Source organism: Cucurbita pepo, chromosome LG03, assembly GCF_002806865.2.
Source record: "Cucurbita pepo subsp. pepo cultivar mu-cu-16 chromosome LG03, ASM280686v2, whole genome shotgun sequence".
Classification (NCBI taxonomy): domain Eukaryota; kingdom Viridiplantae; phylum Streptophyta; class Magnoliopsida; order Cucurbitales; family Cucurbitaceae; genus Cucurbita; species Cucurbita pepo.
Window position 1 is genome coordinate 11,082,556 of NC_036640.1, and position 13,948 is coordinate 11,096,503.

General features: G+C 38.3%; 3 protein-coding genes across 3 annotated transcripts; all 3 read left to right on the forward strand.

The window, feature by feature from the left end:
- The first annotated feature begins 369 nt into the window (after window positions 1–369).
- Window positions 370–2,931, forward strand: LOC111790820 (transcription termination factor MTERF6, chloroplastic/mitochondrial-like). The gene is made up of 2 exons (XM_023671889.1): window positions 370–1,675; window positions 2,850–2,931. The coding sequence occupies exon 1, from the start codon at window positions 578–580 to the stop codon at window positions 1,670–1,672; it is 1,095 nt and encodes a 364-aa protein (XP_023527657.1). The 5' UTR covers window positions 370–577; the 3' UTR covers window positions 1,673–1,675; window positions 2,850–2,931.
- Window positions 2,932–3,060: 129 nt separating this feature from the next.
- On the forward strand, window positions 3,061–11,498 carry LOC111790821 (transcription termination factor MTERF4, chloroplastic-like). The gene is made up of 2 exons (XM_023671890.1): window positions 3,061–4,196; window positions 11,330–11,498. The coding sequence occupies exon 1, from the start codon at window positions 3,099–3,101 to the stop codon at window positions 4,191–4,193; it is 1,095 nt and encodes a 364-aa protein (XP_023527658.1). The 5' UTR covers window positions 3,061–3,098; the 3' UTR covers window positions 4,194–4,196; window positions 11,330–11,498.
- On the forward strand, window positions 5,575–6,669 carry LOC111790286 (transcription termination factor MTERF6, chloroplastic/mitochondrial-like). The gene has a single exon (XM_023671149.1). The coding sequence runs from the start codon at window positions 5,575–5,577 to the stop codon at window positions 6,667–6,669; it is 1,095 nt and encodes a 364-aa protein (XP_023526917.1).
- Window positions 11,499–13,948: the final 2,450 nt, after the last annotated feature.

Below are 13,948 nucleotides of genomic sequence, written 5' to 3' on the forward strand. Positions count from 1 at the left end.
ATGTAATTATATATCTTTTTAATTTTTTAATTTTTTAATTTTTTAATTTTTTTAATTTTTTTCGTTCAACTATTTAAATTTGGCTGACATAGCTATAAATTAAAATTAAAAATAAATAATATTTAAATGGGTTAAATTTTATTATAAAATAATAATACTTCAATAAATTCAACTAGTATATGGCAATTACATTTTAATTTTTTTTTAAAAAATCAATTAATCTTATATTTAGTCTTCATGATCGTATATATGCTTATATTTTAAAATGTAATTTACCCTGAAAACCCTAACCCGCCTCCTATTCTTTCCTGCAGGCATTCTCTCATAATCCCCTTCCCGCCGCTCGCTGTCACTCCTCCGCCTCCCATTTTTTCCCCTCCCCGCCGCTCGCTGTCGCTCCTCCGACTCCCATTTTCATTATTCGATACTCTTGCGAGGCATTCGCCCTTTCCCGCCGCTCGCTGTCACTCCTCCGCCTCCCGTTTTCATTATTCGTTACTCTTGCGAGGCATTCGTGTTTCTCCGATTCGTCTTCTCAAGAGGAAGCAGGTTTTCTTTCCCTCGCGTATTCACAGTCATGTTGTTGCTTCGTCGGATCATTAGAGTCAGGCAGCCATCATCAGTCTTTGCTCACGGATTTTCTGAAAGTCCGTTGAAATCTCTCAGATACTCGTCGACTTCTTCTGTGATCGCATCATCTCCAAAATCTGCATCGCCGGATTCTAATTCTGTCAAGCCAGAGAACGATGAGAAGCCTGTAATCGTGCTCTTTGAGAATCATGGATTCTCAAAAACACAGATCTCTGAGATTGTCAAGAAATTCCCTCAAGTTCTTTCAGCGAACCCCGAAAAGACGCTATTGCCAAAATTGTTGTTCTTTCAATCGAAAGGCCTTTCTTCCCCCGAGATTGCCAAATTAGTGTGTAGTTTTCCTTCGATTTTAGCGCGAAGTTTAGACAGAAAAATCATTCCAGCTTTTGATTACATTCAAGAGCTACTTCAAACTGAGAAGAGGACTATCGCATCCATAAAACGGTGTTTTTGTCTTCTCACTTGGGATCTCCAAATTTATGCTCGTCCCAATGTTGAAACTCTAATACAAATTGGAGTCCCTGATTCCAACATTGCAACCATTCTTCACTACCAACCACGAGTGTTCTTGATAAACACAGTCCGATTCAAGGAGATTGTAGAGGAAGTTAAGGAAATGGGATTCAATCCTCTGCGACTGAATTTTGTTATCGCTGTTTTAGCCATGCGAGCAATGAGCAAATCTACATGGAGAAAAAAAGTTGAAATTTACAAGAAATGGGGATGGTCTGAAGAAGAGATTCTCTTCGCTTTTCGAAGGCATCCATGGTGTATGATGGCTTCCGAGGACAAGATCAATGGTGTAATGGATTTCTTTGTGAACAAGATTGGATATGAAATTTCATACATTGCAAAGCGACCTGCTCTGATTTCACATAGTTTAAAGAAGAGGATTGTGCCAAGAGGCTCTGTTTATCAAGTTTTGCTGTCAAAGGGTTTGATTAAGAAAGATGTGAATCTTCCTTTCCTGTTTGAGGCTACTGAAACCCAATTCTTAGACAAATTCATCGACCCTCATAAGAAGCTGATTCCTGAATTGTTGAAGTTGTATAAAGAGAAATTGGAGGATGCTAAGAGATAGCAGGTTCAATTTCCTTCTCTAAATATTAATATTTACCTGTTTTGCTTGTTCATATGTCTATTGATATCTAAAATTGATGTATGTCCAAGAGCTTGTGCTGAATTGGCTGCTATTTAGATTGTTAACTAAATGATGGGTTGAGCTGAATTGACTATAGCACGTTGTAACAATGATAAAGTGGAGTCAGAGGATTCAAATATGTCTAAACTAGCTTTGGCTTTATCCGCTAATTTTGAATTATAATTTTATGTAGTGTTTCTAGTTGATATGTTATCTACTCTATTTATGTGAGATATCATATCGGTTGGAGAGGGGAATGAGAGATATCGTATCGGTTGGATCGGTTGGAGAGTAGACAGACCAAAATAGCAACTTAAGTTCTAAATTGAAACTCCAAAACATGATACTTTTTTCAGACATAGACAAATGGAAAGTCGACAGACCGAATAAATCTTGCATAAGTCATCCTCCATCACGAACATACATACCTTCTGCTTGCTTTTGCTAGCATATTCCATGTATTTACTTGAGAAGGCCTCATTAGCCGAAGATAACCCTTATTAACACTTCTGGACTTTCTTGACGGGTCATGAGCGTTACCAATCTGAACACACATATAAGACGTGGTTGAAGTTTAGGAGCATCAAGTCCACTATAGACATGTTTTAGCACACTGATTTAATATCCATTGAAGTACCAGTCCCGCACTTACATTCACCGAAAATTCTCTTCATACAAACCATACTTTTAGAGCGAGAATAGTTATTCGTGAAAGCGAGTTTAAACGAGAAAAATAAAGCAGCTGATTTACGAAAGAAAAATCAGCAGTTGTTGTTTCCTCTACCGAATCATCCAGCATACAAAAACTCAACAAAATCGCCTTTTTCCCCTGCTCGGCTACCCGTCAGTTGCATAGGATAACTCAAAAAGAAAATCGGAGTATATGGCAATTACATTTTAATATATATTATATTTTAAAATAATATTTAAATGGGTTGAATTTTATTATAAAATAATAATTTTTAAATAAATTCAACTTAGTATATGGTAATTACATTTTAATTTTTTTTAAAAATCAATTAATCCTATATTTAGTCTTCATGATCGTATATATGCTTATGTTTTAAAATGTAATTTACCCTGGAAACCCTAACCCGCCTCCTATTCTTTCCAGCAGGCATTCTCTCATAATCCCCTTACCGCCGCTCGCTGTCACTCCTCCGCCTCCCATTTTTCCCCTCCCCGCCGCTCGCTGTCGCTCCTCCGACTCCCATTTTCATTATTCGATACTCTTGCGAGGCATTCGCCCTTTCCCGCCGCTCGCTGTCACTCCTCCGCCTCCCGTTTTCATTATTCGTTACTCTTGCGAGGCATTCGTGTTTCTCAAGAGGAAGTAGGTTTTCTTTCCCCTCGCGTTTTCACAGTCATGTTGTTGCTTCGTCGGATCAATGTAGTCAGGCAGCCATCATCAGTCTTTGCTCACGAATTTTCTGAAAGTCCGTTGAAATCTCTCAGATACTCATCGACTTCTTCTGAGATCGCATCATCTCCAAAATCTGCATCGCCGAATTCTAATTCTGTCAAGCCAGAGAACGATGAGAAGCCTGTAATCGTGTTCTTTGAGAATCATGGATTCTCAAAAACACAGATCTCTGAGCTTGTCAAGAAATTCCCACAAGTTCTTTCAGCGAACCCTGAAAAGACGCTATTGCCAAAATTGTTGTTCTTTCAATCGAAGGGCCTTTCTTCCCCCGAGATTGCCAAATTAGTGTGTAGTTTTCCTTCGATTTTAATGCGAAGTTTAGACAGAAAAATCATTCCAGCTTTTGATTACATTCAAGCGCTACTTCAAACTGAGGAGAAGACTATCGCATCCATAAAACGGTTTTTAGGTATTCTCACTTGGGATCTCCAAATTTATGCTCGTCCAAATGTTGAAACTCTGATACAAATTGGAGTCCCTGATTCCAAAATTGCAACCATTCTTGAGTACCAACCACGAGTGTTCTTGGTAAACACCGTCCGATTCAAGGAGATTGTGGAGGAAGTTAAGGAAATGGGATTCAATCCTCTGCGACTGAATTTTGTTATCGCTGTTTTAGCCATGCGAGCAATGAGCAAATCTACATGGAGAAAAAAAGTTGAAGTTTACAAGAAATGGGGATGGTCTGAAGAAGAGATTCTCTTCGCTTTTCGAAGGCATCCATGGTGTATGATGGTTTCCGAGGACAAGATCAATGGTGTAATGGATTTCTTTGTGAACAAGATTGGATCTGATCCTTCATACATTGCAAAGCGACCTGCTCTGATTTCACTTAGTTTAAAGAAGAGGATTGTGCCAAGAGGCTCTGTTTATCAAGTTTTGCTGTCAAAGGGTTTGATTAAGAAAGATGTGAATCTTCCTTTTTTGTTTGAGTCTGCTGAAAACCGATTCTTAAACAAATTCATCGACCCTCATAAGAAGCTGATTCCTGGATTGTTGAAGTTGTATAAAGAGAAATTGGAGGATGCTAAGAGATAGCAGGTTCAATCTCCTTCTCTAAATGTTAATATTTTTACCTGTTTTGCTTGTTCATATGTCTATTGATATCTAAAATTGATGTATGTTCAAGAGCTTTTGCTGTATTTGCTGCTATTTAGATGGGTTGAGCTGAATTGACTATAGCACGTTGTAACAATAATAAAGTGGAGTCAGAGGATTCAAATATGTCTAAACTAGCTTTGGCTTTTGGCTTTATTCCTGTTGATTGTTGACTTCTTTTCTTACGATAATTCTAAAGAAAATTCTAACCCGTGATTCTAGTTGAATGTTACCTACTCTATTTATGAGAGATATCATATCAGTCGGAGAGGGAAACTTGAGATATCGTATCGGTTGGAGAGTCGACCAAAATAGCACCTTAAGTTCTAAATTGAAACTACGAAGCATCATACTTTTTCAGATATAGACAAATGGAATGTCGAAAGACCGAATAAATCTTGTATAAGTCATCCTCCATCACAAAACATACATACCTTTTGCTTTTGCTAGCATCTTCCACATATTTACTTGAGAAGGCCTCATTAGCATAAGATAACCGCTTATTAACACTTCTGGACTTTCTTGATTATGACGTGGTTGAAGTTGAGGAGCATCAAGTCCACTATAGACATGTTTTATCACACTGATTTAATATCCATTGAAGTACTAGTCCGGCACTTACATTCACCGAAAATTCTCTAAATAGAAACCATACCTTTAGAGCGAGAACAGTTATTTGTGAAAGCACGAGTTTAAACGAGAAAAATAAAGCAGCTGATTTACGAAAGAAAAATCAGCAGTTGTTTCCTTTACCGAATCATCCAGCATACACAAACTCGAAATAGAAAAACACTGCTTAGAAGAAACAAAGCAATATTTCAAACATAATCGCCTTCTTCCCCTGTTCGAGTACCCGTCAGTTGTATAGGATAACTCAAAAGAAAATCAGAGTATATGGCAATTACATTTTAATATATATTATATTGTAAAATAATATTTAAATGGGTTGAATTTTATTATGAAATAATAATATTTAAATAAATTCAACTTAGTATATGGTAATTACATTTTAATTTTTTTAAAAAATCAATTAATCCTATATTTAGTCTTCATGATCGTATATATGCTTATGTTTTAAAATGTAATTCACCCTGGAAACCCTAACCCGCCTCCTATTCGTTCCTGCAGCCATTCTCTCATAATCCCCCTCCCGCCGCTCGCTGTCACTCCTCCGCTTCCCATTTTCCCCCTTCCCCGCCGCTCGCTGTCACTCCTCCGCCTCCCGTTTTCATTATTCGTTACGCTTGCGAGGCATTCGTGTTTCTACGATTCGTCTTCTCAAGAGGAAGCAGGTTTTCTTTCCGCTCACGTTTTCACAGTCATGTTGTTGCTTCGTCGAATCATTAGAGTCAGGCAGCCATCAACAGTTTTTGCTCGCGGATTTTCTGAAAGTCCGTTGAAATCTCTCAGATACTCATCGATTTCTTCTGTGATCGCATCATCTCTAAAATCTGCATCGCCGGATTCTAATTCTGTCAAGCCAGAGAACGATGAGAAGCCTGTAATCGTGTTCTTTGAGAATCATGGATTCTCAAAAACACAGATCTCTGATCTTGTCAAGAAATTCCCTCAAGTTCTTTCAGCGAACCCCGAAAAGACGCTATTGCCAAAATTGTTGTTCTTTCAATCGAAAGGCCTTTCTTCCCCCGAGATTGCCAAATTAGTGTGTAGTTATCCTTCGATTTTAGCGCGAAGTTTAGACAGAAAAATCATTCCAGCTTTTGATTACATTCAAGAGCTACTTCAAACTGAGGAGAAGACTGTCGCATCCATAAAACGGTTTTTAGGTATTCTCACTTGTGATCTCCAAATTTATGCTCGTCCCAATGTTGAAACTCTAATACAAATTGGAGTCCCTGATTCCAACATTGCAACCATTCTTCACTACCAACCACGAGTGTTCTTGATAAACACCGTCCGATTCAAGGAGATTGTGGAGGAAGTTAAGGAAATGGGATTCAACCCTCTGCGATTGAAGTTTGTTCTTGCTGTTTTTGCTATGCGAGCAATGAGCAAATGTACATGGAGAAAAAAAGTTGAAGTTTACAAGAAATGGGGATGGCCTGAAGAAGAGATTCTCTCCGCTTTTCGAAGGCATCCATGGTGTATGATGGCTTCCGAGAATAAGATCAATGGCGTAATGGATTTCTTTGTGAACAAGATTGGGTGTGAACCTTCATACATTGCAAAGCGACCTGCTCTGATTTCACTTAGTTTAAAGAAGAGGATTGTGCCAAGAGGCTCTGTTTATCAAGTTTTGCTGTCAAAGGGTTTGATTAAGAAAGATGTGAATCTTCCTTTGCTGTTTGATTCTACTGAAAGCCGATTCTTAGCCAAATTCATCGACCCTCATAAGGAGCTGATTCCTGAATTGTTGATGTTGTATAAAGAGAAATTGGAGGATGCTAAGAGATAGCAGGTTCATTCTCCTACACTAAATGTTAACATTTACCTGTTTTGCTTGTTCATGTCTATTGATATCTAAAAATTGATGCATGTTCAAGAGCTTGTGCTGAATTAATTGGCTGCTATTTAGATTGTTAATTAAATGATGGTTTGAGCTGAACTGACTATAGCACGTTGTAACAATAATAATTGTAATACCCATCGGATAAAAANAAAATAAAGCAGCTGATTTACGAAAGAAAAATCAGCAGTTGTTTCCTTTACCGAATCATCCAGCATACACAAACTCGAAATAGAAAAACACTGCTTAGAAGAAACAAAGCAATATTTCAAACATAATCGCCTTCTTCCCCTGTTCGAGTACCCGTCAGTTGTATAGGATAACTCAAAAGAAAATCAGAGTATATGGCAATTACATTTTAATATATATTATATTGTAAAATAATATTTAAATGGGTTGAATTTTATTATGAAATAATAATATTTAAATAAATTCAACTTAGTATATGGTAATTACATTTTAATTTTTTTAAAAAATCAATTAATCCTATATTTAGTCTTCATGATCGTATATATGCTTATGTTTTAAAATGTAATTCACCCTGGAAACCCTAACCCGCCTCCTATTCGTTCCTGCAGCCATTCTCTCATAATCCCCCTCCCGCCGCTCGCTGTCACTCCTCCGCTTCCCATTTTCCCCCTTCNTAAAATAGAAAGAAAGAAAGAAAGAAAGCGTGTGGCAGATGCCACCGCCGAAAAACCGCAGGCAGCAAAAGACTGGGGAGTAGCCCATTTTCAAGGACTCTTCGAGGGCAGAAGAAGAGGGTTGGAGAGACGTTGAAAATGGAGGAGGAGCTCACGAACTCTCGGAGACCAACCATTGGGAGAACTCGTTGGAGTCCACTTCGGCCGGAAACTTGGCGATTGAGACCCATAAGCGCCATCTGATCGATTAGGGAAAAAGTTTGAGGACTTCCACCGCCGAGGCTTGGAGATTGAGGTTAGTGGAGGACTAGAGTCGAAATGGGCGNGCTCGCTGTCACTCCTCCGCCTCCCGTTTTCATTATTCGTTACGCTTGCGAGGCATTCGTGTTTCTACGATTCGTCTTCTCAAGAGGAAGCAGGTTTTCTTTCCGCTCACGTTTTCACAGTCATGTTGTTGCTTCGTCGAATCATTAGAGTCAGGCAGCCATCAACAGTTTTTGCTCGNAGATATCACTTTGGATCTACGAGATTTGAGGATTGTGGGCGTCGGAAAGGAATCAGAGGGAGAGGCGACGGCGAGCATGCAGTGGAATTATTTGAGGAGTTTGGCAAGAGTTTGGCAACTTTTGGAACCCTCCAAAGACACAAATCCGAACAAAAAAACGTCAGGTAAGTAGCACCTCAAAACCTTGGATTTAGCTATGCTCATAGTATANGGATTTTCTGAAAGTCCGTTGAAATCTCTCAGATACTCATCGATTTCTTCTGAGATCGAATCATCTCTAANTGGTATAAGAAGTATGTTTTAGAAGTTTGAGCATAGAATGAGTATGTGAATGAGTATGTCTGTTTAAACTTTACTGAAACGCGTATGCAACTACCTTAAGAATTGAGATTCATGACTAGCTTTCCATGATTAGATCATTAAGTTATGCCTCCGTCACCGCACGTTAGAGTATTAGCAGTTATTCGGGGACGGGGACGGGGACGATTAGGGGTTCGCCAACTAACCCCTAACCATAAAACCTGACTCGATTGTCGGGGGTCTCCCATAGAACTGGTCATTTTATTGTTGATGGTACCTTGTGGGGACATATAGGAAGTTTGCCAGTTAACTTTCTATTAGTGAATCTGTCACGAGTGACAGGGGTTCACATTGGTACATTAGAGTTGGTCGAGATTTATTGTTCATGCATATGAGTTAGCAGTTATTCGGGGACGATTAGGGGTTCGCCAACTAACCTCTAATCGTGAATTTGACTCGATTGTCAGGGGTCCGCATAACTATAGAACTGGTCATCAATACTTAGGGACTTACAGGAAGCTTGTCAGTTAGTTTCTTTTAAGTGAACCTGTCACGAGTGACAANCCAGCTTTTGATTACATTCAAGAGCTACTTCAAACTGAGGAGAAGACTGTCGCATCCATAAAACGGTTTTTAGGTATTCTCACTTGTGATCTCCAAATTCNCTTTGAGAGTTGGTCGATTCCTAAAATACACTTGAGAGGGGTTTATAATACACTTGAGAGTTGGTCGATTCCTAAAATCCATGAACCTTGAGTATCGAGGTTGCACCTCAGGTCCTTGAGATTGGATGATGAAGAAAAGAGCCTAGTAGAGACAATTAGCCTAGTGACCTAGAGAACTTAAGAGTATTCCGCTAAAATGAGAAAATTTAGGGTGTGGTCTAGACATAGCATATACGANGAAGTTTACAAGAAATGGGGATGGCCTGAAGAAGAGATTCTCTCCGCTTTTCGAAGGCATCCATGGTGTATGATGGCTTCCGAGAATAAGATCAATGGCGTAATGGATTTCTTTGTGAACAAGATTGGGTGTGAACCTTCATACATTGCAAAGCGACCTGCTCTGATTTCACTTAGTTTAAAGAAGAGGATTGTGCCAAGAGGCTCTGTTTATCAAGTTTTGCTGTCAAAGGGTTTGATTAAGAAAGATGTGAATCTTCCTTTGCTGTTTGATTCTACTGAAAGCCGATTCTTAGCCAAATTCATCGACCCTCATAAGGAGCTGATTCCTGAATTGTTGATGTTGTATAAAGAGAAATTGGAGGATGCTAAGAGATAGCAGGTTCATTCTCCTACACTAAATGTTAACATTTACCTGTTTTGCTTGTTCATGTCTATTGATATCTAAAAATTGATGCATGTTCAAGAGCTTGTGCTGAATTAATTGGCTGCTATTTAGATTGTTAATTAAATGATGGTTTGAGCTGAACTGACTATAGCACGTTGTAACAATAATAATTGTAATACCCATCGGATAAAAAGTAAAATAAATAATAATAATAATAAAATAATAAAATAGAAAGAAAGAAAGAAAGAAAGCGTGTGGCAGATGCCACCGCCGAAAAACCGCAGGCAGCAAAAGACTGGGGAGTAGCCCATTTTCAAGGACTCTTCGAGGGCAGAAGAAGAGGGTTGGAGAGACGTTGAAAATGGAGGAGGAGCTCACGAACTCTCGGAGACCAACCATTGGGAGAACTCGTTGGAGTCCACTTCGGCCGGAAACTTGGCGATTGAGACCCATAAGCGCCATCTGATCGATTAGGGAAAAAGTTTGAGGACTTCCACCGCCGAGGCTTGGAGATTGAGGTTAGTGGAGGACTAGAGTCGAAATGGGCGGAAGGGAACGGAGAATCGAGATATCACTTTGGATCTACGAGATTTGAGGATTGTGGGCGTCGGAAAGGAATCAGAGGGAGAGGCGACGGCGAGCATGCAGTGGAATTATTTGAGGAGTTTGGCAAGAGTTTGGCAACTTTTGGAACCCTCCAAAGACACAAATCCGAACAAAAAAACGTCAGGTAAGTAGCACCTCAAAACCTTGGATTTAGCTATGCTCATAGTATACATGAAATTATGGTATAAGAAGTATGTTTTAGAAGTTTGAGCATAGAATGAGTATGTGAATGAGTATGTCTGTTTAAACTTTACTGAAACGCGTATGCAACTACCTTAAGAATTGAGATTCATGACTAGCTTTCCATGATTAGATCATTAAGTTATGCCTCCGTCACCGCACGTTAGAGTATTAGCAGTTATTCGGGGACGGGGACGGGGACGATTAGGGGTTCGCCAACTAACCCCTAACCATAAAACCTGACTCGATTGTCGGGGGTCTCCCATAGAACTGGTCATTTTATTGTTGATGGTACCTTGTGGGGACATATAGGAAGTTTGCCAGTTAACTTTCTATTAGTGAATCTGTCACGAGTGACAGGGGTTCACATTGGTACATTAGAGTTGGTCGAGATTTATTGTTCATGCATATGAGTTAGCAGTTATTCGGGGACGATTAGGGGTTCGCCAACTAACCTCTAATCGTGAATTTGACTCGATTGTCAGGGGTCCGCATAACTATAGAACTGGTCATCAATACTTAGGGACTTACAGGAAGCTTGTCAGTTAGTTTCTTTTAAGTGAACCTGTCACGAGTGACAAGGGTCTACAATAGTACACTTGAGAGTTGGTCGATTCCTAAAATACATGAACTTTGAGAGTTGGTCGATTCCTAGGGGTCTACAATAGTACACTTGAGAGTTGGTCGATTCCTAAAATACATGAACTTTGAGAGTTGGTCGATTCCTAAAATACACTTGAGAGGGGTTTATAATACACTTGAGAGTTGGTCGATTCCTAAAATCCATGAACCTTGAGTATCGAGGTTGCACCTCAGGTCCTTGAGATTGGATGATGAAGAAAAGAGCCTAGTAGAGACAATTAGCCTAGTGACCTAGAGAACTTAAGAGTATTCCGCTAAAATGAGAAAATTTAGGGTGTGGTCTAGACATAGCATATACGAGGGGACAAATCCCCAAAAGAGAATAAGATACCAAACGATGAACAAGATCAATAAAACTTAACTAAGAAATACGAACTACCAGCAAGTTGCTTACTGAGTATATTTCATATACTCATTCCTGCAACTTCAACTTTCTTTTCAGGTGGAGTTTGATGTACCAATCGAGGCGGAAGCACACGTGGGCTGTTGACTATAGAGAATTCCATCACATTTGAGTCTTTAGTCTTCTTTGTGCTTTGCCTTTAAATCTTGCACTTCATGTATTTAAGTGATCTCTTCCGGTCTTTCTATGAAAATAAGATTTTCATAAATTGGATGCATGAGTTCAAATGTTTTAAATTTTGCGCATTTTCATTTTTGTACGTCACTGAGTAACGATCCGTTGTTCGAGACTTTCAAAATTTTGGGTCGTTACAAATAAAGTGGAGTCAGAAGATTCAAATATGTCTAAACTAGTTTTGGCTCTATATTCGAGTTGATTGTTGACTTCGTTTCTTCCGCTAATTTTGAATTATAATTCTACGTAGTGTTTCTAGTTGATATGTCACCTACTCTATTTATGTGAGATATCATATCGGTCGGAGAGGGGAACGAGAGATATCGTATCGGTCGGAGAGGGGAACGAGAGATATCGTATCGATCGGAGAGGGGAACGAGGGATGTCGTATCGATCGGAGAGGGGAACGAGGGATGTCGTATCGGTCGGAGAGGGGAACGAGAGATATCGTATTGGTTGGAGAGGGGAACAAAGTATTTCTTACAAGGGTGTGGAAACTTTTCCCTAGTATACGTGTATTAAAATTGTGAGGTTGACGGCAATACGCAACGGGTTAGAGCGGACAATATCTGCTAGCGGTGGGCTTGGACGGTTACAAATGGTATCAAAGCCAGACATCGGGCGATGGAAACCTCTCCCTAGTATACGTATATTAAAATCGTGAGACTGACAACGAAATACAACGAGCTAAAGCGGAAAATATTTGCTAACAAGCTAAAGCAGAAAATATTTGCTAACAAGCTAAAGCGGAAAATATTTGCTAACAATGGGCTTGGGCAGTTACAAATGGTATCAAAACCAGACATCGGGCCCCAAGGGTGAATTGTGAGATCCCACGATAGTTGGAGAGTGGAACAAAACATTCATTATAAAAGTGTGGAAACATCTATCTAATAGACGCTTTTTAAAAGGATAAACATGTAAATCATTATATATGTGAATTCTTATACATATACTTTATTAAGGTCTTGCTAGTCTTTAAGTCTTGCTTCTCACATAATGAACGAATTGGGCCGGCCCATATTGTTGTCCGATTCTCACATTATTAACGAATTGGGCCAGCCCATATTGTTGTCCGATTCTCACATTATGAACGAATTGGGCCGGCCCATATTGTTGTCCGATTCTCACATAAGGAACGAATTGGGCCGGCCCATATTGTTGTCCGATCTCAAATCTCCTCCAATCCAAGCCCGTTTTATAATACATATTAAAACAAAAGGAGTGGGGCCCACTGCAGGCCCATGAGATGGCAGGACAACAGTGCTTCATGAAATGCCAGGACAACATTTGTGGGGACCACTCGATTTCACTTTTTTTTTCCAAAGATATTTTTGTATTTTTTTTTTTTAATTTGAAACCAAAGTCTAATAATTATTTCTGTCATTTATTTTGTCCCTATTAAATGACTATAATGGTTACATAAAATTTGTAAATAATAATAGAACTTTGATGTCTTTTATTTTAAGTTAGCTAATAAAAGAAAAATATTTGGTATATTTTCAAATTATTAATAATATTATATTATTTTAATCTCGCATTTTTACACTTAATATAATATATGTCACCTTTTTTTTAATGAAATAGTATTTCCTAGAATCAAATATGAATTTCTTAAAATTACCATTTTTTTTAGTAAATAAATAAATGGTAATAATAACAAAATAAAAAAATTACATTATTTTAAGTTGTATTCAAAATGTATTTTAACCCTATATCTTAAATTAATTATTTTTAACTATATATATATATATATATATATATATTTTTAGTGATATTTGAGGATAACCTTTTACCCTTAAGGTATAGTTATACAAAACTATTTATAACTAATTAATTGTTAAGTTTATTGTAAAATAGTTATATATTTTTTAAAAATGAAGGGTAAATTAGGTATTTAAGCTTTTAAACTTTTAGTTTAAATCATATGGGTCAGTTTCCAAATCTATAACACATTTGACAAAAACCTCGAGCCCGAAACCGAATCATCAACATTAAGCTTGAAATTTTGTCGAGGCAAGGGTTGTTAGCCTGTGATGAGAGCTGTCGCAATTGAAACGGTTGGATGATGAAAGTCCCACATCGGCTAATTTAGAGAATGATCGTGAATTTATAATAAAAAAAGACTCTCTCCATTAGTATGAGGCCTTTTCAGTTAGCTTATATTCGAAGTGGACAATATCATACCATTGTGGAGAGTCGTATTCATATAACAGAAACATGAATTTTCGAACATCTTTTCAAGTTCCAACAAATTTATATTCTAAATATAATTTTGAAGTCTAATATTTTAAAAATAAAAAAAATAATTAAATTTAGCCCATGAAAAAGGGAATTTACAAAACAAGACAGAGCTCACGAAGAGTAGTATAGGTCGGCCCGTAAATTATAACAACTTAAAAAACGAGCAAATAGGTCACCGACACTCGGGAACTTGGGCCAGTTACGCGAACCAATTACACACGAGCCATTAATTACGAAACT

Bases quoted from the DNA above. Each gene is read 5' to 3' on its own strand.
- LOC111790286 (XM_023671149.1), top strand. From the start codon at position 5,575: ATGTTGTTGCTTCGTCGAATCATTAGAGTCAGGCAGCCATCAACAGTT.
- LOC111790821 (XM_023671890.1), top strand. From the start codon at position 3,099: ATGTTGTTGCTTCGTCGGATCAATGTAGTCAGGCAGCCATCATCAGTC.
- LOC111790820 (XM_023671889.1), top strand. From the start codon at position 578: ATGTTGTTGCTTCGTCGGATCATTAGAGTCAGGCAGCCATCATCAGTC.